The 21,941-nt window shown below is 38.2% G+C and overlaps 2 protein-coding genes across 3 annotated transcripts; both read right to left on the bottom strand.

Moving 5' to 3' along the window:
* Window positions 1-1,523: 1,523 nt before the first annotated feature.
* Window positions 1,524-2,813, bottom strand: LOC141288173 (lysozyme g-like). Its single transcript, XM_073820272.1, has 4 exons — window positions 2,735-2,813; window positions 2,455-2,651; window positions 2,111-2,249; window positions 1,524-1,987 (listed from the first exon to the last, which is right to left on the bottom strand). The coding sequence occupies exons 1-4, from the start codon at window positions 2,796-2,798 to the stop codon at window positions 1,854-1,856; spliced, it is 534 nt and encodes a 177-aa protein (XP_073676373.1). The 5' UTR covers window positions 2,799-2,813; the 3' UTR covers window positions 1,524-1,853.
* A 10,212-nt stretch (window positions 2,814-13,025) lies between these two features.
* LOC141287996 (lysozyme g) lies at window positions 13,026-16,669 on the bottom strand. 2 transcript variants are annotated; one of them, XM_073820122.1, is made up of 5 exons: window positions 14,756-16,669; window positions 14,548-14,631; window positions 14,270-14,466; window positions 13,832-13,970; window positions 13,026-13,608 (listed from the first exon to the last, which is right to left on the bottom strand). In XM_073820122.1, exons 1-5 carry the CDS (start codon window positions 14,757-14,759, stop codon window positions 13,475-13,477), a joined length of 558 nt encoding a protein of 185 aa, XP_073676223.1. In that variant the 5' UTR covers window positions 14,760-16,669; the 3' UTR covers window positions 13,026-13,474. The 2 variants fall into 2 exon arrangements, with proteins under 2 accessions (XP_073676223.1, XP_073676222.1); XM_073820121.1 differs by lacking the exon at window positions 14,756-16,669 and having other exon boundaries at window positions 14,548-14,644.
* Between the last annotated feature and the right edge of the window lie 5,272 nt (window positions 16,670-21,941).

Raw genomic sequence — 21,941 nt, forward strand, 5'->3', positions numbered from 1 at the left:
AGGGTCGATCTCCAAACAAACAGAAACACGAAGGCAAGACAAAAGTGTAATCCAGTAATCAGGCAGAACGTCAAAATCCAGTGAGCAGTCCGAAAGTAACAAATAAACAAGCCTATGAAATTAAGACAAACTATGGCAATGGCAAAATAACTGTGACTATGACAATGAAACAAAACTATGACTATGAAACAAAACCGTGAAAATAACAAAACAGGGCAATGAAATAGGAGAAACGCTTAGTAGAGTCCGCACAGCAAAACAATACTTTGCGAGGCCTGTTTGGTGTAGGCCTCCTTAAATGGAAGTAACCAACGAGGCAGCAGAGGGAGCAGCAACAGTCAGAGTGAGTAAGGGCTCCCTCTGCTGGCCTGGCGTTACATTCACTTTAGAACAAAAATGTACAGATAATGTACTCACCCCCTTGTCATCCAAAATGTTCATGTCTTTCTTTCTTCTTCTGTCTTTCTTTTCTTGTAAAGAAATTATGTTTTTTGAGGAAAACATTTCAGGATTTCTCTCCATATAATGGACTTCTATGGTGCCCCCGAGTTTGAACTTTCAAAATGCAGTTTAAATGCAGCCTCAAAGGGCTCTAAATGATATAAGCCGAGGAAGAAGGGTCTCATCTAGCGAAACGATCGTTATTTTCAAAACAAAAAATTCTTCTTCATTTCTACACAGAGTACACACAGAGCTGGACAAGACGAGCATTTGAGGTTAAAAAGTATATAAATTGTAATCGTTTTCCACAAAATACATAATTTCCTAAATTGTGCTAAATGTGGTTATTTTATTGTAAACTTGGAAGGACTCTTCCTAAGATCATTGTGATAAATAACAGACACATGATTTGAGTAAATAAATTAATTTTATTCAAAATGAAATCAGGAAGTCATTATAGGAAATTCACTGCAGCTCTGAAGTAACACTGAAATGGTCATATTTTGAAAACTTTTAACTCCTCAATGGTTTGGAAAGATTATATTAGCAATCTAACATCTATATTTAACAAACCATCCAACTACAATAGGTCTAATATTAAAAAGAGAGCTGCTGTAGGCTTCAGAAACCCTTGCTTTTGTAATACTGGGCTCTGGCAACAACATCATTGGAGTAGTCTCGTCCTGTGGTTCTGGCATCAATATTCTCATACGAACTGACTTTACTTACACCTGCATTGTAGGCTGATATTCCACCTGAAACAGACAATATACTGAAAGTTAAGTGATTAACTTCTATTTGCCTTTGTTTCCTTTTTATGCTAATATATATATATATATATATATATATATATATATATATATATATATATATATATATATATATGAGCATGAGACAATTAAAAAAAATAAGAACAGACAGGAAAGCTCCTTTTGTGAAAAACCAAAAACCTCAAATCTCAAACTTAATAGGTGCATGAAAAAACAGCATTGTTGCCTGCAGTGTCTCTCCTTAATAATATATTGTGGTTCTCTCAAGGTTATTAAAAAAGAAAGAAAAAAAACCCCTAGAGATATCAGGTCATACTTTAACAAGAACATTTTTTTTAATGATGACATTCTATACCAGGGGTGCCCAACCCTGTTCCTGGAGATCTACTGTCCTACAAAGTTCAGTTCAAAAATAATAGACACATGATTTGAGTAAATAAATGAATTTTATTCCAAATTAATTCTCTAAGTCATTATAGGAAATTCTCTGCAGCTCTGTAGTAACACTGAGTTTGAAAACTCAAACTCTTCAATGGTTTGGAAAGATTATGTTAGCAAACATCTATATTTAACTAACATAGCACTACAATAGGTCTAATATTAAAAAGGAAGACTCATGAGCTGCTGTAGGCTACTCATTCTTCAGTAACCCTTGCTTTTGTAATACTGGGCTCTGGCAACAACATCATTGGAGTAGTCTCGTCCTGTGGTTCTGGCATCGATATTCTCATACGAACTGACTGTACTCACACCTGCATTGTAGGCTGATATCCCACCTGAAACAGACATTATACTACAACTGAGACATGAAAGTTAAGTTGTGAGCTTCTATTTGCTTTTATTTATTTATTTTGTATGCTACTTATGTTTATTTATTGTAAACTTTATTGCAAACTTACCTTTAAAGCATTGCTCTTGGGACCATTTGGGAAATTTAGCTTTAATTTCTTTAATGAAGCTAATGAGTATCTCAGTAGCTTGTGTCATATGCTGCTCACTGTCAAATGCACCTACTGGAGTGTGGTAGCGTCTGTCAACCTAAATGAAACACCATCAATGAAAAGAACATTTAGAAATATTTAATGTACGATACCACTTGCAGCTTCTTGTTTTTGCAATATACATCTGTGACAATTTTCAATTAGGAGTCAGCTTTGATTTATTCTCAATACCTGAAATTTACTCATGTGTTCTCTTATGTTATTATATTTTGAAACAGAGTAGATCTGTTCCTCTAACCAACCTGCATAAGGCCAAAGGCATTGCCATGATCACCCCATCCACCCTCCAGAACATTTCCAGCTCTGGATTCTCTGGATATGATGGCAGCAATCACAGCTGGGTCCATCTGCTTTGCTCTGCCAACTTTGGTGATCACACTTTTGTAGTTGTTCATCCGTGCCAGATCATTCTCAGCCAGTTTTCTGGAGGCTTCAACACCTTTTTAAGATAAAATCATTGTTATAATTATATTACATATTGCTATATATTGAAATAATATGTATGTAGTCATGCATTCTCACCATTTACGGTTAATCTGTCTTGATTTGCTGTTTCCTGTGATGCACCGGTGGTGTTTATTTTCATGATGTTTCCATAAATGCATGCTAGAAACAACATGGAAAATATAAAGTCAGTAAATTATTTTATACAGAATATTTATATAGCAGAGCTACACTATCACAAATTGCTTCTAAATTTCACAATATCATATTATATAACTTACCCATGATGTTGACTTAGAACTGCTGTGTAAGAGTAAATCACTGAGCTTGATGAGACACTAAATCAGGAAGTAATTTTCTTTTTTTCAGATGTTCTTCCACTATAGTTTGGAAAAAAGGAAAGGTTAGAACTTTTCTGATTAAATTAAAGGACTTAGTTATGGCCACCAATAGCTAAAACTTGATCAAATTTGACAAACATCTCTGAATCTCTAAATAGAAGTACTGTGTAAACTGTTTACCCTCTACATATTTTATTTGAAAATATTTGCTATTTATATAAAAGTTTCAAAAGTTTGGATTCAGTAAGACTTGTAATGTTTTTTAAATAATCTCTTTTGCTCATCAAGGCTGTGTTTATTTAATTAAAAATACAGAAAAAAACAGTAATATTGCAAAATGTTATTACAATATAAAATATATTTTTTAATTTTAATATACTTTAAAATATAATTTATTCCTGTGATGCAAAGCTGAATTTTCACCAGCTGTTGCTTCAGTCTTAAGTGTCACACGGTCCTTCAGAAATCATTTTATGTTGATTTATTATTAGAATGATCAATGTTGGAAACAGTTGTGCTGACAAATATTTTTTTGAAACCTGCGATTCATTTTTTGAGGATTTGTTGACGAATAACAAGTTAAAAAGAACAGTATTTTTTAATTATATAAATATTTTCTAAAAATGTAAATCTATGCTATCACTTTTTATTATTTTAACACATCATTGGTGAATAAAAGTATTCTATTTTTTTTTTTCAAAAATAGAAACAATACAAATTTACCGAGTCCAAACTTTTGAACAGTAGTGTGTATTGTTAGAAAAAATTTATATTTTAAATAAATACTGTTCTTTTTCAACCTTTTATAGGTGGAAGTATTTTACTGTGAAAATGTCACAAACTGAGTGGTGGGGATGTTGATGAGATGCCAGGAAAAGCCAGGAAGCGGAAATATAAACAAAACAAACACTTTAATAAACAAAAACCAGGAGCTTGAACAAAGAACATGTAACGTTATCGAAGCACACTGGGGTGTGATCAGACACAGACTATATACACAGAAAACAGTATCACAGGTTTAAAAAAAATTAAGCAGCACAACTTTTTTCAACATCAGCATATTAGAATGATTTCTGAAGGATCATGTGACACTGAAGACTGGAGTAATGATGCCTAAAATTTAGCTTTGTATCACAGGAATAAATTACATTTTAAAATGTATTAATGCGATGATGGGGACTAAGACATCATCACCACCGTAGTAGTGGGAGTGAATGAAGTTTTAGAAAAAGAAACATTTACATTTCTGTTTTTCTACACTGTTGGCATTTATGATTTTGTTGACTCTGATGCAGTTTATTAGGCTTACATTTTCATTATGTTTAATTTAGCATATTTTCCTCCAACATTCCTTTACAATACAGAGAGTTTAAGATATTGTGTTTGTGTTGCTTGATGGTAGGTGCACATATCAGAAGTCATCGCAATACTTAATGTCTACTAAAATTCCCTTCAGAAACTTTTTTCCTCATTAACCACACAGAGACTGGTACTGGTTGTAATTATGTTTTATTCTTTCAAGTTTGTATTTGTTTGAGTATTGTGAATCGAACATGTGGTCTACTCACCATATCCTGTTTTTGTGACCTCTCAAAGGAAGGGGCGGGACAATGGCTCTCCCTTTTCTGGGGTTGGGTTAAACCATGCCAACTAGTGGGGGAGGAAACTGAATCTTTGGTGATTGGGATATGGGAAGAAGTCATGTGATGTTAGTTCCCTATCGAAAGGTAACTCTCGTTGCGTTGTCATTTTTGATGACTGCTTATGAGAAACTCCTGTTTACTCCGATACTGAAGCCTGATTTGTTAACGTTTGTGAAGTTGCACAAACCAATGGCGCCTTTAACCCGCCAAGAGGGTTGGAGTTGACTGCTAATAAAAGTTGGCGAAAAGTGCCATTTCATCAGAATCTTCTCCTTCATCAATGAGACATCTCTTCACTGACTCTGCTGTAAGAAGCCGAAGAAGCAAGAAGCCTAAGAAGCTTACCTGCCCCCTCAGCGCTCTGCTATCCCGCCGTGGAACTCGCCACCTGCAGTGGACTCCGCCTCCCCTGCGGCTATCCGGCCAGGAAAAAAGAGCAAATTTGAGCATATTTTCAAGCACGTTGTTGCAAATGTCGCTTCTCAAGTGTGGTTCATGCAAAGAGCCTTTGCATGAAATGGATGGTCACAGCGAGTGCATCGCCTGTCTGGGGATTTCCCACGCACAGGCTGCGCTGGTTGAGGCTTCATGTTCTTATTACCCCCTCTGGAAGAAGCGGTAGCTGCACATCTTCTCCCGTCAGCGAGCAGAGGACTGAAGGCTGCAGTTCTGCCATTCAAGCCCTGCAGGATGACGTCAGCTCTTGCAAACAGTGCTTATGCAGCGGCCAGACTGGCTTGGCCCTGCATGTCAGTACTCCAAGTCTTTCAAGCCAACTTTTCCGCGGTATGGACGAGTCTGGCCGAGAGTTGGGTGCTTTCAGCAAGCTGCGCATCACGACAGGCCTCGCCTTGCATGCAACCAAGGCAACAGCCCAAGCGGTCGGGAAGGCAATGGCCAACCTAGTGGTGCTGGAGTGCCACTTGTAGCTGAACTTGACGGAGATCAGGGACGCTGAGAGGACGGATTTCCTTAATTCTCCTGTATCTCCGAAAGGTCTGTTCAGCCCCGCTGTGGACGGTTTCACAGAGCATTTCGCTGAGGCACAGAAGACGTCACAAGCGCTGTGTCACTTCCTGCCTAAATGCCCCGAAGACGGCGTCCACACCGCAGCATGCAAAGCAAGTGCAGCCTCAGCTCTCGCAAAACCGGAGCCTGTTCTGCAACAGTGCCCCCGAACGACAAGGAAATATCCGTTTCCAAAGTGCCAAGGTCCCCGCCCTCACGTAGTGCTGAACCTGAGCCTCAGAAGCCGCCCTGATATGCGTGCTGAGAGGAAGAGGAAGAGGAAGATTCTCACAGGTGCTGGAATCCCCTTCAAGAGAGCTCGCACTTATTCCCCGCCACTTCGAAAACTTCTGAGTGGCGGAGGTTTTCTAACCAGGCGATTCCTGCCAAGGTAGCGTGTGCCTCAAACTACTGCTGTAATAGCGGACCCACTTACAATAAAGAGCAATTTTTCTCTCCCTACACTCACACACTTGTGACACACAGTGTGCCCTGTCGGGCGATGTACTGACATTACCAAAAACACTCAAGAATGCCAACGCTCCCTCTACAGACGGCGAGCTAGCATCAATAAAATTAGAACCCCTTGACGCTTGGCTGTTGGCTTGGAAAGCCATCCCCGGCGTGTCAGATTGGGTTCCAAAGACTGTGGAACAAGGCTACTTGCTTCAGTTCCCTCGCAGGCCACCTGTATTCAAAGGTGTTGTTTAGACTTTCCAGACAACGAATCACATGTTCTTCGGGGCGAAGTGCAGACAATGCTTGCAAAGGGCGCCGTGGAAATGGTCCCCATAGCGAACAGATTTTTACAGGTTTTTACAGCCGGTATTTCCTCATACCAAAGAAAGACGGTGGACTCAGACCAATTCTCGATCTCATACATCTGAATCGCACCCTTATGCGCCGGCTGTTTAGAATGTTAACTTGAAAACAGATCCTCGCGCAAATTCACTCAGAGGACTGGTTTCTGTCTGTGGATCTGAAAGACGTGTACTTTCACATCCAAATAGTGCCTTGTCACAGACCGTTCTTGAGGTTCGCTTTTGACGGAGTGGCTTACCAGTATACCATGCCATGCTTACATCAAGGTAAGCCACCGCTGTCTCAAAGCTGTGGCCCCTTGGACATCTCCTTGCCTGTGTATGTCAGGCGTTCAGTTGGGAATGACGTCCAGGAGGAAGGTGGTCACGACAGACACTTCCAGCTGGGGCTAGGGTGCTCTGTATGAAGGCAGTCCAGCGTTCGGCTCCTGGTCAATCAACGAGCAACGCTTGCACATCAACTGTCTCAAAATGATGGCAGTGTGTCTAGCCTTAGAAACCTTCCTCCCAGGCCTAAAAGGACATCATGTCTTAGTGTTTAGTAACTATCACTGCCCAATCTATTTTTCAAAAACACGGGATGCTCTGGCCCACGATTGGCCCAACACCCATCTGTATGCTTTTCCCCTGATCGCCCTGCTACCCCAGGTTATCAGGCGAGTCAGGGAGACGAGATGCTCTCTCCTCCTTGTGGCCCCCCTTTGGAGGAATCAGGTTTGGTTCCCGGAGATGGCCCAGATGCTGTCTGCAGCACCGTGGCAGATACCACTGAGGAGAGATGTTGAGTTATGTTATTATTGTATATGTTCTGAATCGACTCTGTGACCTAGTTTCTGGAAGTGGGCGGGGTGATACACTGGTGCACAATCATTAATAAATGGCCACTGCTCATTCTCAGTTTAGTGAGTGCATGCAGGCCAAAGGAACTTGTGTGTCTGTGTGCTAAGTTTTTCCTCCGTTATGAGAACCGGCATTCCCAGCTCTTTTGGAGATGGCCGCACCACAAGAGACCTTCTCTCGCAAGAGCAGGGCAAAATTTGGCATCCCCAGCCCGAACTGTGGAGCCTTCATGTCTGGTCGCTCTGTCTACAAGACCAGTGGTTTTCAATCCTGGTCCTGTGGACCCACTGCTCTGCACATTTTATATGTATCCCTTATCTGACACACTCAGTTAAGTACATGGATCTCTCTCCTAATGAGCTGATGATCTGTATCAGGTGTGTTAAATAAGAGAGACACACAAAATGTGCAGAGCAGTGGGTCCCCAGGACCAGGATTGAAAACCACTGTACTAGACGACTCTACGCTCTTAAGTGGTCAATCTTCAGTGACTGGTGTTCAGTACGTAATCAGGATCCAATATCATGTGATGTGTCCCATGTGCTGACTTTTTTACAAGAGCTACTGGACAAGGGCCATTCCCCGTCCACGCACAAAGTTTATATGGCATCTATTGCGGCGAACCATTCTCCTGAAGCTGGCCGTACGATTGGCAGAAACAACTTAGTCGTTAAGTTCCTTAGAGCTGCTCGACAGTTGAACAATCCTTGCCCTAAAACTGTGCCTACGTGGGACTTATCTGTAGTCCTAAGAGCCCTCAAAGGGCCCCCCTTTGGGCCGCTCGCATCGATCGGCTTGAGGGCCTGACATTAAAAACCGCTCTGCTTTTGGCGCTAGCGTCGGTCAAGAGAGTGAGTGACTTGCAAGCCCTGTCTGTCAGTGCTGCCTGTCTTGAGTTTGGGCCTAATGACTGCAAAGTCATTTTCCAGCCACGCAGTGGCTATGTACCAAAGGTGCTCTCAACGTCGTTTAGAGCCCAGGTCATTTCCCTTCTGGCCCTCCCTACAGCGGATGGCGAACAGGGTCCTAATTTGCTGTGTCCTGTCAGGACACTGAGAGTCTACTTTGAGCGTTCTGCGTCTTTTAGGCAATCAGAACAGCTTTTTGTATGCTTTGGAGGCTGCTCTAAAGGGCTGCCAGTTACAAAGCAAAGACTGTCACTTTGGATTGTTGACGCTATAGCCTTGGCTTATGCCTCGGCTGGCTTACAGTGCCCTATCTGGGTGAAGGCTCACTCCACTAGAGGGATGGCCTCGTCCTGGGCATGGTCTAGCGGAATCTCTATTGGGGAGACCTGTGCAGCCGACGGATGGTCGTCGCCATCTACCTTTATTAGATTCTACAAACTGGATGTTCCTGCTTTGCAGATGCGGGTGTTATCTGCTTAATTCTCTATTTACCCCGCTGGGTGGGTGGAGTTATGTTAAGCAGACCTCAGGTTACCCTTGGGTCTCTTGTTAGCTCAGCCCTTTTTGGGCCCTCTATAAGTGTCCTTGAGCTGAACCGCTGAGCAGACTAGTTCTGTTCTTGCTTTTAGCATGCCGTGACTGGATACGTTCCCCATAAGCAGTCGTCAAAAATTACGACGCAACGAGAGTTACCTTTTGGTAGGGAATGCTCCGGTTACTCACGTAACCTCGGTTCCCTGAGATAAGGGAACGGCGCTTTTTGCCGACTTATATAGCAGTCAGCTCCGCCCCTCTTGGCGGCTGAAGCGCCATTGGTTTGAGCAACTTCACAAACGTTAACAAATCAGGCTTCAGTATCGGAGTAAACAGGAGTTTCCCATAAGCCGTTGTCAAAAATGACGATGCACAGCTCGTTCCATTATCTCAGGGACCCGAGGTTACGTGAGTAACCGTAGCGTTATATTTGGTATAATTTGAAGAATTATGTGGATCTTTTTTTTTTTTTAATAAGTAAATGGTCCTATGTTAAATAATTTAAAGATATTTTGTGTTAATGGCCCTGCAGTGTCTTGTGGTAATGTCCCTCCAGGAGGTGTGGTCTGGAGGTAATAAGCTTGTCCTAGGTTATATAAACCAGTCTAGATTAAATCTGGGGGAGGAAAAGATGGGGCATTCTGCTGAAAGTATTTTAAATCTATTTTGCTGCTTGTAGCAATTAGGTTTTTTTTGTAGTCAAGTGTTTTTTTTTTCTTATGTGTATTTTTGTGGTACTGCTGTGAGAATGTACCTCTCCTGCTTTTCCACTGGCATTTAATATAATAATTTCAGAATATTATAGTTTTTTCTGTATTTTTTGATCAAATAAACGCAGCCTTGATGAGCATAAGAAATGTTTTTTAAAAACCATTAAAATCTTACTGATCCCAAACTTTTGAGGCAGCTCCATTACAAACATGAAGTAATGTGTACAGTCTGCAATACTGAAATACAGTATTTTCAAATAAATAAACAAACACATAAATAATTAAAATTAGACTGCGCTTAATAATAAACAATAAATGATTTGAAGTGGAGGGTGAACCAACTAAAATAGCTAAAAGTAGCCTAATGTTAGTGTAATCCATCAATCAAGCTGTCTACACTGTGTAATCAAAAGTTAAACACACACTTGTTGTTTTCCTGCTCACTTGAACACTTGGTACAAAAACAGGAAATGCGTCATATAGTTAAGTAGTCAAGTGCAAAGACCGAAAGTGTGGGTACTTGGACAGGGGAGCTGTCTAGGCTATACATTATCACAATTTCATTTTCACTTTCAGTTTACTGGAAACACCCGTATTAATCCACACTTTTTATTTAATTTTTACTTTCACTTTACACTTTAGTATAGACACTTTTCATTTCATTTTCACTGTAACTTTAATCGTGACAGCCGTAATTGATTTAGTTTAATTGTGTATAAGGACAGGCAGAGGGTAGAAAACTTATGAGGCTAAAAGCCTATTGTTAATAACAAACGCACATCAAAATCCCGTTATTTTAGGCAATTACCAGATATGGGTGTCACGTCATAAAACAATTTTAATACAACTATTATTATTTTTTTTTTTACGTAATCACAATTTAATTAAAACATAACGCTTTCTTTCCATGGTTATTCAAACTGCGAATAAATTATATAAGCTGCAATATATTATCAAAGAACTTTATGACGCGAGTTCAAGCATTCTCAAAAAAAAAAAAAAAAAAAAAAAAAAAAATCCCGTTATAATCAATAAAAGTAGGAAATGAATCTCTTACTTACATCGTACGTAGATCTGCACTGAATTCTGTAGACTGTCTGGTCATCTGGTGGGCAGGGCGGCTATTTAGTGGGCAGATAGAGAGATGCATGGACGACCCACCCATATAGGCGCTGTTTATTAAGTGCATGGGGAACTCCAATAGTTATCATCTTACTTACTTACCCAGTTGATTGTGTTTTTTGGATATTTTCTTTCAACTAGTTAAAAAAAAAAAACACTTTATGAAAAACCAAAAAGCCCAAAATCTCAAACTTGATAGGTGCATGAAAAACAGGTCTCCACTTAATAGTATATTGTGGTTCTCTCAAGGTTATTAAAAAAGAAACAAAAAACACTAGACATATCAGGTCATCTTTAGCAAGAATTTTTTTTTTCTAATGGCATTTTATACAGTATCATGTGTGAGTGCAGGATGGCTCAACATCGCCCTCTAGAGAACCACAAGCTGTATCAAGAAGTCTTGCAGGTGCATTTAGGGCCTGCAGAGGAGAGAACTGAATGGAAATCGCATTTGATCACACTGGATAAGAGTTACTGTAAAGATAACAACACTTCAGTCTTCACTTGTAAAAGTACATGGGCTATAGAAAATCATCATACCCTGTGAAAACATTTACCTTTTGTCACATTACACCCTGGAAAATAAAATAAAACACACTCTTTCTTGAAGATCCCACTGTTATAGTGCATGGTATAGCAAAGAATTCACCATGGTTGAGAAAGTGCTTTCAAAAGACCTCTGAGATAAAGTTGTAGAAAGCCACAAGTTAGGAGGAGGCTACAAAAACATTTCAAAGGCGTTAGCTATCCCTTGGAGTACTGTTGTTCAGAGCATCAATAAGAAGTAAAAAGCGAATGGCACCACCAGCACATTGCCTAGATCAGGCTGTCCGTCCAAAGTGGATGACAGAGCCAGGAGGACATTGATAAAAGAAGCTACCAGGAGGCCAAAGGCAACTTTGAAGGACTTACAAGGCTTTATGACTAGGTCTGGACAGTCTGTGCATGTAACAACTAGCCTATCTCTCAAGCCTTACACAAAACTGGCCTGTATGGCAGGGTGGCACGAAAGAATCCTTTCTCGTTTGCACTATGCAAAAACAACAAAATAATTAAGTATAAGAAGGTGAATGTCCTTGAGTGGCAAAGTCAGAGCCTTGACTTAAATACAATTGTGTGGATGGATTTGAAGAGAGAAGTCCATTACCACTCCCCACAGAATTTGACTGAACTTAAGCAATTCTACAAGGAAGAATGGGCAAATATTTACCAATCAAGGTGTGCAAAGCTATTACAGACATATCCAAAAAAACTGATGGCTGTAATTAAAGCAAAAGTTTGCTCTATGAAGTAATAAATCAAGGGACTGATGACTTTTCCAACCCGGTTATGTTTTTTTTTTTGGAATGTGTTTTTTCCTTCATTAGTTTTTGTTGTAAGACCAAAATTGTAAATAAAGCTGGAAAAATAATTTGAAATTTGGTTCTATATGGGGACTGTAATTATTTTTGTTATTATTGACTTCTGTTTAAAGGATAATTATTGCCAAAATGCAACCTGGGCTGTTTTTTTTTTTTTTTTACTGTAAACGAGACAAACATTTATCTAAAAGCATAATTACGAGAAACGAGACGTTTTTGAGATTGACCGTGATTTAGTTTTGTTATCAATGGCCGGTGAATGGGAGTTCTAGGGGCATAAATTTGAGCGCATCAAAATCGATATTTTTACAACACTAAGAAGGCTCGACACACCATGAAACTTTGCTCGAAGAATCGCCTGGGTCTCTACACATGAACTCGAGCAGTAAGAACATTGTTTGTGTACAGAGTTTACTAAAAAGAAAGGTTTTGAACAACTCACTTACGCTGTTTGGGTTTCCGCTCGCAGCCGTCTTGCCAGTCAAGAAGTGTCGATCTCCCATTCACCGGCCATTGACCACAAAACAAAATCACAGTCAATCTCAAAAACGGCTCGTTTGTCGTAATTATGCTTTTAGATATAAGTTTGTCTCGTTTACAGTAAAAAAAAAAAAAAACAGCCCAGGTTGCATTTTGGCAATACTTATCCTTTAAAAACAATTATAGATATCATGTCTGGTTTCCTGAGATGAAGGGAAAGAGACATTGCATTAGAAGAAGCATCTAAAAGTTTCGCCACTGACACCGAATCTTACTTTGGACATTTGGAAACAAAGCTTGCAACTTTCCAACTGTAATCATGCTGTAATCACTGCTGCTGAAAACACTAGAGCTGTTCTGCTTTTGGGTGTGAAGTGAATGTAACTAATAGGCAAAAAAAAAAAAAAAAAAAGAACCACAATAGATGGAATTTACAAACAAAGCAAATAAACAATAGATGGAAAATTGGCAGGCCAGCAGTTCTCTGCAGGTCTCTGTGCCAGTCATGTGACTGAAAACCAGGAACAATGTAGAATATGACAAGACCGCTGATAATTTGAGTTAAAAAAAGTTTATTTGATCATCTCATATATATGCAATGACATACAGTATGTAATTTAGCTCTTAGTTATTGGAATGCTACAAAATATACTGAATGAAAAAATACAGAAAACAAAGAGATGGTATTAGCAACCTATAAGCTACCCTGATAGCACACGTACATCTTGGAGACGTATATTTGACGTCTGCATTTACATCTGCAAGACGTAGTTTGCTCATCTGCAATACGTCTATTGGACGTTTCCTATCAGATGTCAAATAGACGTCTATTAGATGTCTTTAAGATGTTTATGATTTAAAATATATGTAAAACTGACATCTTACAGACGTCTGCCAGACGTTTGTACACAGCAGATGCTTTCCAGATCAAGAGAACTTTAACAGACATCTTGAAAATGTACATGTGCTATCTGGGTATATTTAAGTGATACCAATACATTTTAATAATGCAGAGTAATCAAGTGAAATTGATACATTGTATACAACAGATCAGTAACCCTTGCTTCTGAACCACTGGGCTCTGGCAACAACATCATTGGCGTAATCTAGTCCTGTGGTTTTGGCATCGATATTCTCATAGGAAGTCACTCTTTTCACACCTTTGTTGTAGGCTGCTATTCCCCCTGAAACAGACATGAAACACTCAATCAGATTGATGACATTCTATTTAACATAATTCACTTAATTTTTATATTAAAGTTTTTTTAGACGGTGTATAGACTGATGAATTCATTCATCAATGTTCATCTATCAAATCATCATTCTTCTCTGTTCTCTGATAAATTTAATAGGTGTAGTTTCTGAAACAAGATACATTTGTGGTTTCTGAGAGTGGAAGTGTATTACCTTTTAAGCATTTCTCTTGTGTCCATTCGGGAAAATTGGCTTTAATTTCTTTAATGAAGCCAATGAGTATCTCTGTAGCTTGTGTGATATGCTGCTCACTGTCCCATGCACCAGCTGGTTTGTGGTAGTTTTTGTCGACCTAAAATAAACACCATCAATGAAGGGAACAGTTATAAATGTTTGGAAATATGCAATTTACCAAATTATTTTTTGCATATTTTGTCAACCAAAAATGAAGCTTTGAAACAACATAAATATTTAGTTAACACTTTGCGTGAATGATTATTGTGACAACTTTTGAACCTTATCTACTCGCTGTTGTGTGTGTGCACTTGGATGGGTAAATGCAGAGCACTTTTTCACTTTCATTTCATGTGCACACTTAAGTCTACCTGTGAATTAAATTTCAAATAGAGTAAATCTATTCTTCTGACCAACCTGCATGAGGCCAAAGCCATTGCCTGTGGGATCCCATCCATTCTTCAGACCGTTTCCAGCTCTGGATTCTCTGGATATGATGGCAGCGATCACAGCCGGGTCCAACTTCTTTGCTTTGCCAACTTTGGTTATTATACTCTTGTATTTCTCCACCCGGGTCAGATCATGCTCAGCCAGTTTTTTAGAGGCTTCAACCCCTGTAACAAATTTAAATCATTTTAATACATACTGTAACATAGTGCATGTAGTATGATTTGTATGCAGTTATGCATTCTCACCCTTTATGGTTAACTTGTCTTGTTTTGCTGTCGCCTCTGATGCACCGGTGGTGTCTACTTTCATGATGTCTCCGTAAATAGATGCTAGAAACAACATGGAAAATATCAAGGCCTTTCGAGTCAATAAATAATTATTTATACAGAATATTTAAGCAGTGTTACAGTACCAAAAATCGTTCTTCATTCTTGAGACAATATCATAACTTACCCATGATGTTAACGTATAACTGCTGTGAAAGAGAGAGTTTGATGAATCTTAATCAGACCTCAGCAGGGCCTGATTATATATGATCGCAGAGGGTGTGGTTCCTCTGTTTGTCTCAGATGTTCTTCCTCTAAGGTGTGAAGAAATCTAAGGTTACAAAATTTTGAATTTCCTTGTTTGTTTGTCTTATTATTAGTGAGCAGTTTTATCAAGTGCTTCATACACTTAAAAATGTTAATCATTACTTTTGATGAATCAGCTAGATTCTAGGGAAAGCCCTAAAATCTAAATTTGCAGGTGCAGGCAAGAGAAGTAAGTGAAGAAAAAGAAAATTAACGTTTGCGGGAAATCTTGTACCAGTGTTGAAACATGCCGTATTTCAACTTCTCTGATTGAATGCCCTTAAGAATTTGATCAAACCTAAAACAGTACATAAACAGACACATTTACAGTATAAAGAAAAAGAAGAATATATATGATTTGACTGAATTCGATGACTTTATTCTAGTCTGTGTGGTTTGTTAGTTATAAGCAAATAGGCATAAAATTACACATTGTAGTGCTGGCTAGTAACAGGGTTGGCTGAGTATTTAATTGTGCTTTAAACAATTGTAAAATGAGCATGGAAATCCTATTCATTAGATACAGTGCTGATTAAAAGTTACCCTGTGTACCCTTTTTCAACATTTCTGTATAAATATGACCCAAAACATCTGATTTTCCTCCTGAAAAGTCCTGGAAGTTGACAAAGAGGTCTTAATCAAACAAATGAGACAAAAATATAAACTTTGTAAAAAAAAACTATATTATTGTTACTATTGTTACATAAGTATATGAATCTTTGCTTTCAGTATCTGTTTTTTCAGCAATGACTGCAGGTAAAGTTTCTTGTAAAGTCCTTCACAACAGCTTGTAGAAGTTTTAGCCCATACCTCATTTCAAAACTCTTAGTACTTTCAGTACTCAGCTTTGTAATGTTGGTGGGTTTCCTATTATAAATTGCTTGCTTCGGGTCCTTCCACAATATTTCAATTTGATTAGAGTCCGGACTTTGACTCTGCCATTTTAAAATATTAAAGAGATAGTTCACCCAAATGTGAAAAATGTATGTTTATCTGCTTACCCCCAGGGTATCCAAGATGTAGGTGACTTTGTTTCTTCAGTAGATCACAAACAAGGATGTTTAACCCTTTCAGTGGTGAGTTTAAAATATTCTAGCGGACCCCCGAGAGTGAGTTTTTTTTAAGCGACCGTTATTTTAGAACGTTCGTCCTTATTGTTTCCATGGCGACGCATCAAGCTTGTCACGTGACACAACACAGACACAATAACACTGTATGACAGATAGATCGCTTTTATTTCGTTTTTCCTTTTTTATTCAGAATACTCACACACTTGCTTATCATGCCATGAACTATCTGATATTCCGATTCACAAATATGTGTGAATTAGAGTGTTTCGTCGTTTAAAACCCTATATAAATGATCTGGATCGTAATCTGTAACGTGAGATGGGCGCCGCCATGTTTGTTCGCGCTGCCGTTCAGAGAGTCCTGTCAGCCGGATTTATAGCACGTAAATTCATCCGTTTCTCCCGAAATACATGCAAGTAAGTGGCTGGTGAACTGGAAGAGGAATAGAGTGAACTTTTTAGTTACTTAGACTATGTGTATGTGATATGAATAAAACACATCGGCAAATTATATTTGAATAGACTGCTGTTTGCTGCTTCCATATACATATGTGTGTATTTTACAAACTCTAAATGTCTCGTTTTACTAGTACTTATGTTTATATAAATGTCTGAAACCTAAAATAAGCGTTATGTGGTTAAAACACTGCATAGTTGTGATTATATGACAAGCACAGAGCTCGTCCGTCTCTGGCTCAGCGCCAGCCAGCGCGCCAAAGCGCAGTTTGAATTTGTCAGTTGCGTTACGTCACCGAACGTTCTAACAGTGATGGGCAAGCTACTTGGAAAATGTAGTGAGCTAAGCTAACAGTTACTCTTCATTAAATGAAGCTTAACTACACTAAAGCTACAGCCTTTGGTAATGTAGCAAGCTAAGCTACAGCATCATGGCAAAAGTAGTTCACTACATCTAAGCTATTTTTTAAAATTTCATTTTTCTATTGAACCAACATCATACAAAGTCAGTGCTCTCTCAGTGATCAATTAAATTGTCAGTCATACAGGCATGCAAGTTCAGTTTAATTGTTTATTCAACCAGTCTTCCAAACCAATTTGGCAACAAAAATCTGTATCATGTACAGGGCTGGATTTATCTCATATTCTTGAGGGTTGAATTCTTTCTTGAAAAAAAATAAAAACAAAAAAGCAATGGCACCAGTCTCACAATATTAAACGAATGAAACAGGGAAAACACAAAATTTGTAAATAAAATAATTTTATACATATTATTGAATTACATAGTCTATATATGGATGGGTGTTCGTCAACTGATTGCATGTCGTCAGAGTTTACAGTGTTGACAGCTTCGTAATAAATAGCCTAAAGGAAGCGCTGTAGATTTGTTGTATATAGCTACTAAAATATGACAGACCGCACAAAAACAGCACTTTAATTTACTGCCGTGTTTGAACAAAGATAGTGATTGATTTCGTGAATACAGGAGCCTGATTTTTTTAATTGTCAGAATCTATAGTACATAACAAATACAAAAATAAAAACAAATCACAAACTTTTGCAGTCAAGACTGTGAATAAAAGACAAGTGTGGAATGTAAGCCAGATTTGGCCCAGACTCTGTTACTATCTGGGAAGCAAAGCTAAATTCTATTGTAAATTTGTTAACTGACAGTAAGAATATATAACCGAATCAAGCGGCTATTTTCGTTTGCAGAAGGTAAAATGCATTAACGTAAAAATTTAACCGACAGGTCACAGCGGCTAGGCCTATAAGTCACATTTGTGACCCTGGACCACAAAACCAGTCATAAGGTTAAATTTTACAAAACTGAGATATATACATCATATGAAAGCTCAATAAATAAGCTTTCTATTGATGTATAGTTTGTTAGGATAGGACAATATTTGGCCGAGATACATCTATTTGAAAATCTGGAATCTGAGGGTGCAAAAAAATCAAAATACTGAGAAAATCACCTTTAAAGTTGCCCAAATTAAGTTCTTAAAAATGCATATTACTAATCAAAAATTACATTTTGATAGGTTTACAGTAGGAATTTTACAAAAAATCTTAATGTAACTTGATCTTTACTTAATTTCCTAATGATTTTTGACAAAAAAAGAAAAATCAATAATTTTGACCCATACAATGTATTTTTGGCTATTGCTACAAATATACCCCAGCGACTTAAGACTGGTTTTGTGGTCCAGGGTCACATTTTATTATATTCTGAAATAAACAGGCCTACAGCATAATGTTATGACATTATTTCCCTCACCCCACAACAAATCCTTTAACTTTAATCTTATTCAGAACAGAACAATGATGAAATAAATAAATAAATAAATTTGCCTAAACAATCCAAAACAAATTAAATGTGAAAGTAAAGATGGGCTTATGTAGACTACCTCTCTTGCCACAAATACAAATGTTTCCATATCTGTAATGTATTTGAGGCAAAATTATTATGCATTGGATAAGCTTTGTACTTCATGCACGTCGACGGAAAATATCATGATGAGCAAAAATGTGCCACAGGACAGGTGGTCATGCTGAACTGCATGTTATACACACTATTTAAATTGACTAGTGTAACTTTTGGGTGACTGTGTTTTATTTTTCAAATGAACATAGTGTGCGCGTAAGACACGCAAGACACCAGCGCGACCAAACAGCTGAATATCATATTCTGTCATGTTGGTCATAGTCAGGGCCAGATTAACACTTTGTTGTACCCTGGGCAACAATATTCAAGGGCCCATCATCACGACCCCAGGATCACCATAATATGGTCATATATAGAATATATTACTGTAATATACAGTAAATATACTCAATACTTCAAATCCTAACTGTCATCATATTTTGATTTACAAATATTTAAATGCTCATAGAACTACAAATGCACTACTATGTCCCCTATCAAAGACATTCACTCACATATGATGCTATGACAACAAAACACATCAGCATCTGTACAGTATAATCTGGTAAAATTGACCCACTACATTGAGAGGGAGGGAAGTATCCTCCATTTTCACAAAAAAATGAATAGATAAGCAACCACTTTAAAACCATTTGCCAGTAGCCAACGTTACTTTTTTCCGGTACTTTAGCCTACTTTGTGTAAAAACGAAAACATTTATTTCAGTGAAAAAAAAAATTCAAAACTCTCTATTTTAACATTTTGAACAATCTTTTGCTTTTTTATTTTATTTTATTTTTTTTTAGAAATTCTTATGTGTTTTAATTTTTCTGATAATCAAATGAAAGCATAAACATTTATTTATTTTTAATCAAATGAAAAATAAACCCTTTTAATTTTTGGCAAACAAACTGTTAAAATCAATACATGGAAGAAAAATTATATTCAGTTTAAAACGTTGAAAATAATAATTGTAGTATTTTTTCTACAATTAAGTGGTTAATCTTGTTGTAATATTTATTTTATTATCATATATATTGTTTTATGTAAATTATTTAAATAGGAATATATAAACACCTACATTATACTGTACAAAAGGAATACAAGACTAATATTGTTGCTACATGATGAACCGTTCTTTTATTTTGACAGGTTGCTGTGAAGTTTCTGTGTACAGTATGATATGATGCTAGTTTTCTTAAATGAAACGGTAAAAGTGACACTCACAGCAGTTTTGGAGATTGAGTTCATCATGTGAGGTGCAAATGCAAAAAATTAACGTGAGCGTCAAGCGTGCTTCAGTACGCGCGCAGTAAAAAACGCGTCTCCACCATTCATATTAAAACGGTCTTTTTGCATTTCAGTTTTCACAGACACTAGTCCATATCGCGATTTGAATTAAGTGACAGACCAACTTTTGATTTATTAATCCCAAAATCGACGAATTCCGTGGCATTCCGCGCTATAGTAAATTCCGTTTTTATGAATGGAGTGCGCGATCCCGTCCGTGTTTTCGCGGAGGAAACATTGTAAACGCGCGACTATGTAGAGACAGAAATGACATGCCTCCGTGTAAATAAGATAAATAACATGAGGCAATTTATTTTGCTCGTGCCCTTGCTGTCCTGGGCCCTTTAGATGTCGTGGGCCCCTGGGCAATTGCCCAGTTGCCCGTATGGTTAATCCGGTCTTGGCATAATTTGCTACTGCAAAGTCCAAAGCAGTTTGAAGTATTCAGAATATTAGCAAAGATTATTATAATTCGTTTAGACTAGAACACGGTTTCATTCTTATTTTGCTATGGAACCTGGTCGTTTTTTGTTTGTTTGTTTTTACTAACGAACCGAAATATTTTGCCTTTCGCCATGAATTTGACACCCACTCTCTGCCCATCTTGTACTTCTGAGTTTGAGATCTTCCCAGAGCACTAGCCTGCTTCAAATACTAAAATCAAGGCGCCCATCACTAGCATTGCAGATTATACAGTTTTCTGTTGCTATGTGGGCGCTCAGTTTTTTTCTGACATTTAGCTAAAATATCGACAACAAAAGTCTCGACAACCAGTGCTAGACTAAGACACACTTTTCTCATATCTTCGAATGCAAAAAAAAAAACAAAAACATTAGCCTTTATAAATGTACTTTCAATCAACACTTCTTTATTTACCTCAAGTCTGCAAACACGCTGAGATGCTTCAAACTGCGTGCCGCACTTCATTCACGAGAGAGGCGGGAGGAATAATACGGTTTGACTGACAGTTTAATGAGCCAATGGCATCACGAGGTTTAGTGGCGGTGGCGTCGCTTACTGACCCAGGATCAGTGATCCGTAGCAGTTATATTTCCGATTTGAGCTTAAAGTATAGAACAATATATAGCTTGTAGCTTTTGTTGACGCTACCGCGTTACTTGATCAAAATAATAGCTTAGCTACTGAAAAGCTATTTGATTCAGAAAACAGCGACGCTACCACCACGCTACTGAGAAATGTAGTTAAGCTAGTAGCGTCACTACTTGTAGCGACGCTACTGCCCAACACTGCGTTCTAAATCCCATATGTGGGACCGTACTCCCAGAGGCACAGAAATTAGAATCCCATATGTGGGACCGTACTCCCAGAGGCACAGAAATTAGAATCCCATATGTGGGACCGTACTCCCAGAGGCACAGAAATTAGAATCCCATATGTGGGACCGTACCGCTCAAAGGGTTAACTCAAACCGTTGCAGTCTGTCAATCATATAATGGCAGTCAATGGGACCCAGACAAAACCAATTTAAACCCTGCAGCTCATGACGATACATTGAGGTCTTAACACGCAAAGCAATCGGTCTGTGCACGAAACTGAACAGTATGGATATAATTTTTTTTTTTTTTTACCTCTGATCCACCGCAATGTCCAACTGTCCTAAGCGCTTCACAACCGCCGGCGCGTGACGTAGAGCAAGCAACCATAACTTCAGACGATCAGGCTCAAAAGTTGGGAGTAGGTGAAAAGTCAAAACTCACAAAAAATGTACAAAAAATGTAAAAGCTTATTAAGTTTGATTAAACTTCCAACTAATTAAAATAAGTTCTGCAGGGGAACTTGTGCTTTGAAAAGAGAAGTTGGGAAAGATTTACACAATAAATAATAATAACAAAATCTTCTTTAATCTGACACAAACAAGTCTTCAGATTTGCACATTATTTGGAAGCATGGCTTGCAGTGAACACGTTTTAACATGTTGCATTTATGTGGTTTAGCAATTTGAAACTAGCTTGTGCAATTTCCTAATCCTTCTCAACTATCCTATTCTCATTAACTGTTTATGTTTGCAAAAAAGCCAAAGAATGCTCATTGGAATGTTTAGGTTACCTTATGCAAAACCATATATAACATTATTGCTTTGTTACATCCCAAGGATGTATGAATTTATAAATGACACACCATTGTTATAATAATGGTGTATGTCATTCATTGATGTGCTGTCAGTGGACCCAATGGCCTGCTAAGAGTTGTGTTTTTTGTGTAGGCTATGTTATGTCCTATTTTCTGTGTTCTGGCCCATCTGGTCTTTCTTCTGTCAAGAGGAACCAGTATTTAAGCAGAACAAGAGAGCTAGCCAGTGGTAAT

Source organism: Garra rufa, chromosome 16, assembly GCF_049309525.1.
Source record: "Garra rufa chromosome 16, GarRuf1.0, whole genome shotgun sequence".
NCBI lineage: Eukaryota > Metazoa > Chordata > Actinopteri > Cypriniformes > Cyprinidae > Garra > Garra rufa.

What these genes read in the sequence shown, in the direction of transcription:
- LOC141288173 (XM_073820272.1), bottom strand. Translation starts at nt 2,798, where the DNA reads ATGAAAATAAACACCACCGGTGCATCACAGGAAACAGCAAATCAAGAC. An exon ending in AGACAGATTAACCGTAAATG is followed by an intron (nt 2,652 to 2,734) that starts GTGAGAATGCAT and finishes TATCTTAAAAAG; the next exon opens with GTGTTGAAGCCTCCAGAAAA. An exon ending in CCAAGAGCAATGCTTTAAAG is followed by an intron (nt 1,988 to 2,110) that starts GTAAGTTTGCAA and finishes TGTCTGTTTCAG; the next exon opens with GTGGGATATCAGCCTACAAT.
- LOC141287996 (XM_073820121.1), bottom strand. Translation starts at nt 14,644, where the DNA reads ATGTTGTTTCTAGCATCTATTTACGGAGACATCATGAAAGTAGACACC. An exon ending in AGACAAGTTAACCATAAAGG is followed by an intron (nt 14,467 to 14,547) that starts GTGAGAATGCAT and finishes AATTTGTTACAG; the next exon opens with GGGTTGAAGCCTCTAAAAAA. An exon ending in ACAAGAGAAATGCTTAAAAG is followed by an intron (nt 13,609 to 13,831) that starts GTAATACACTTC and finishes TGTCTGTTTCAG; the next exon opens with GGGGAATAGCAGCCTACAAC.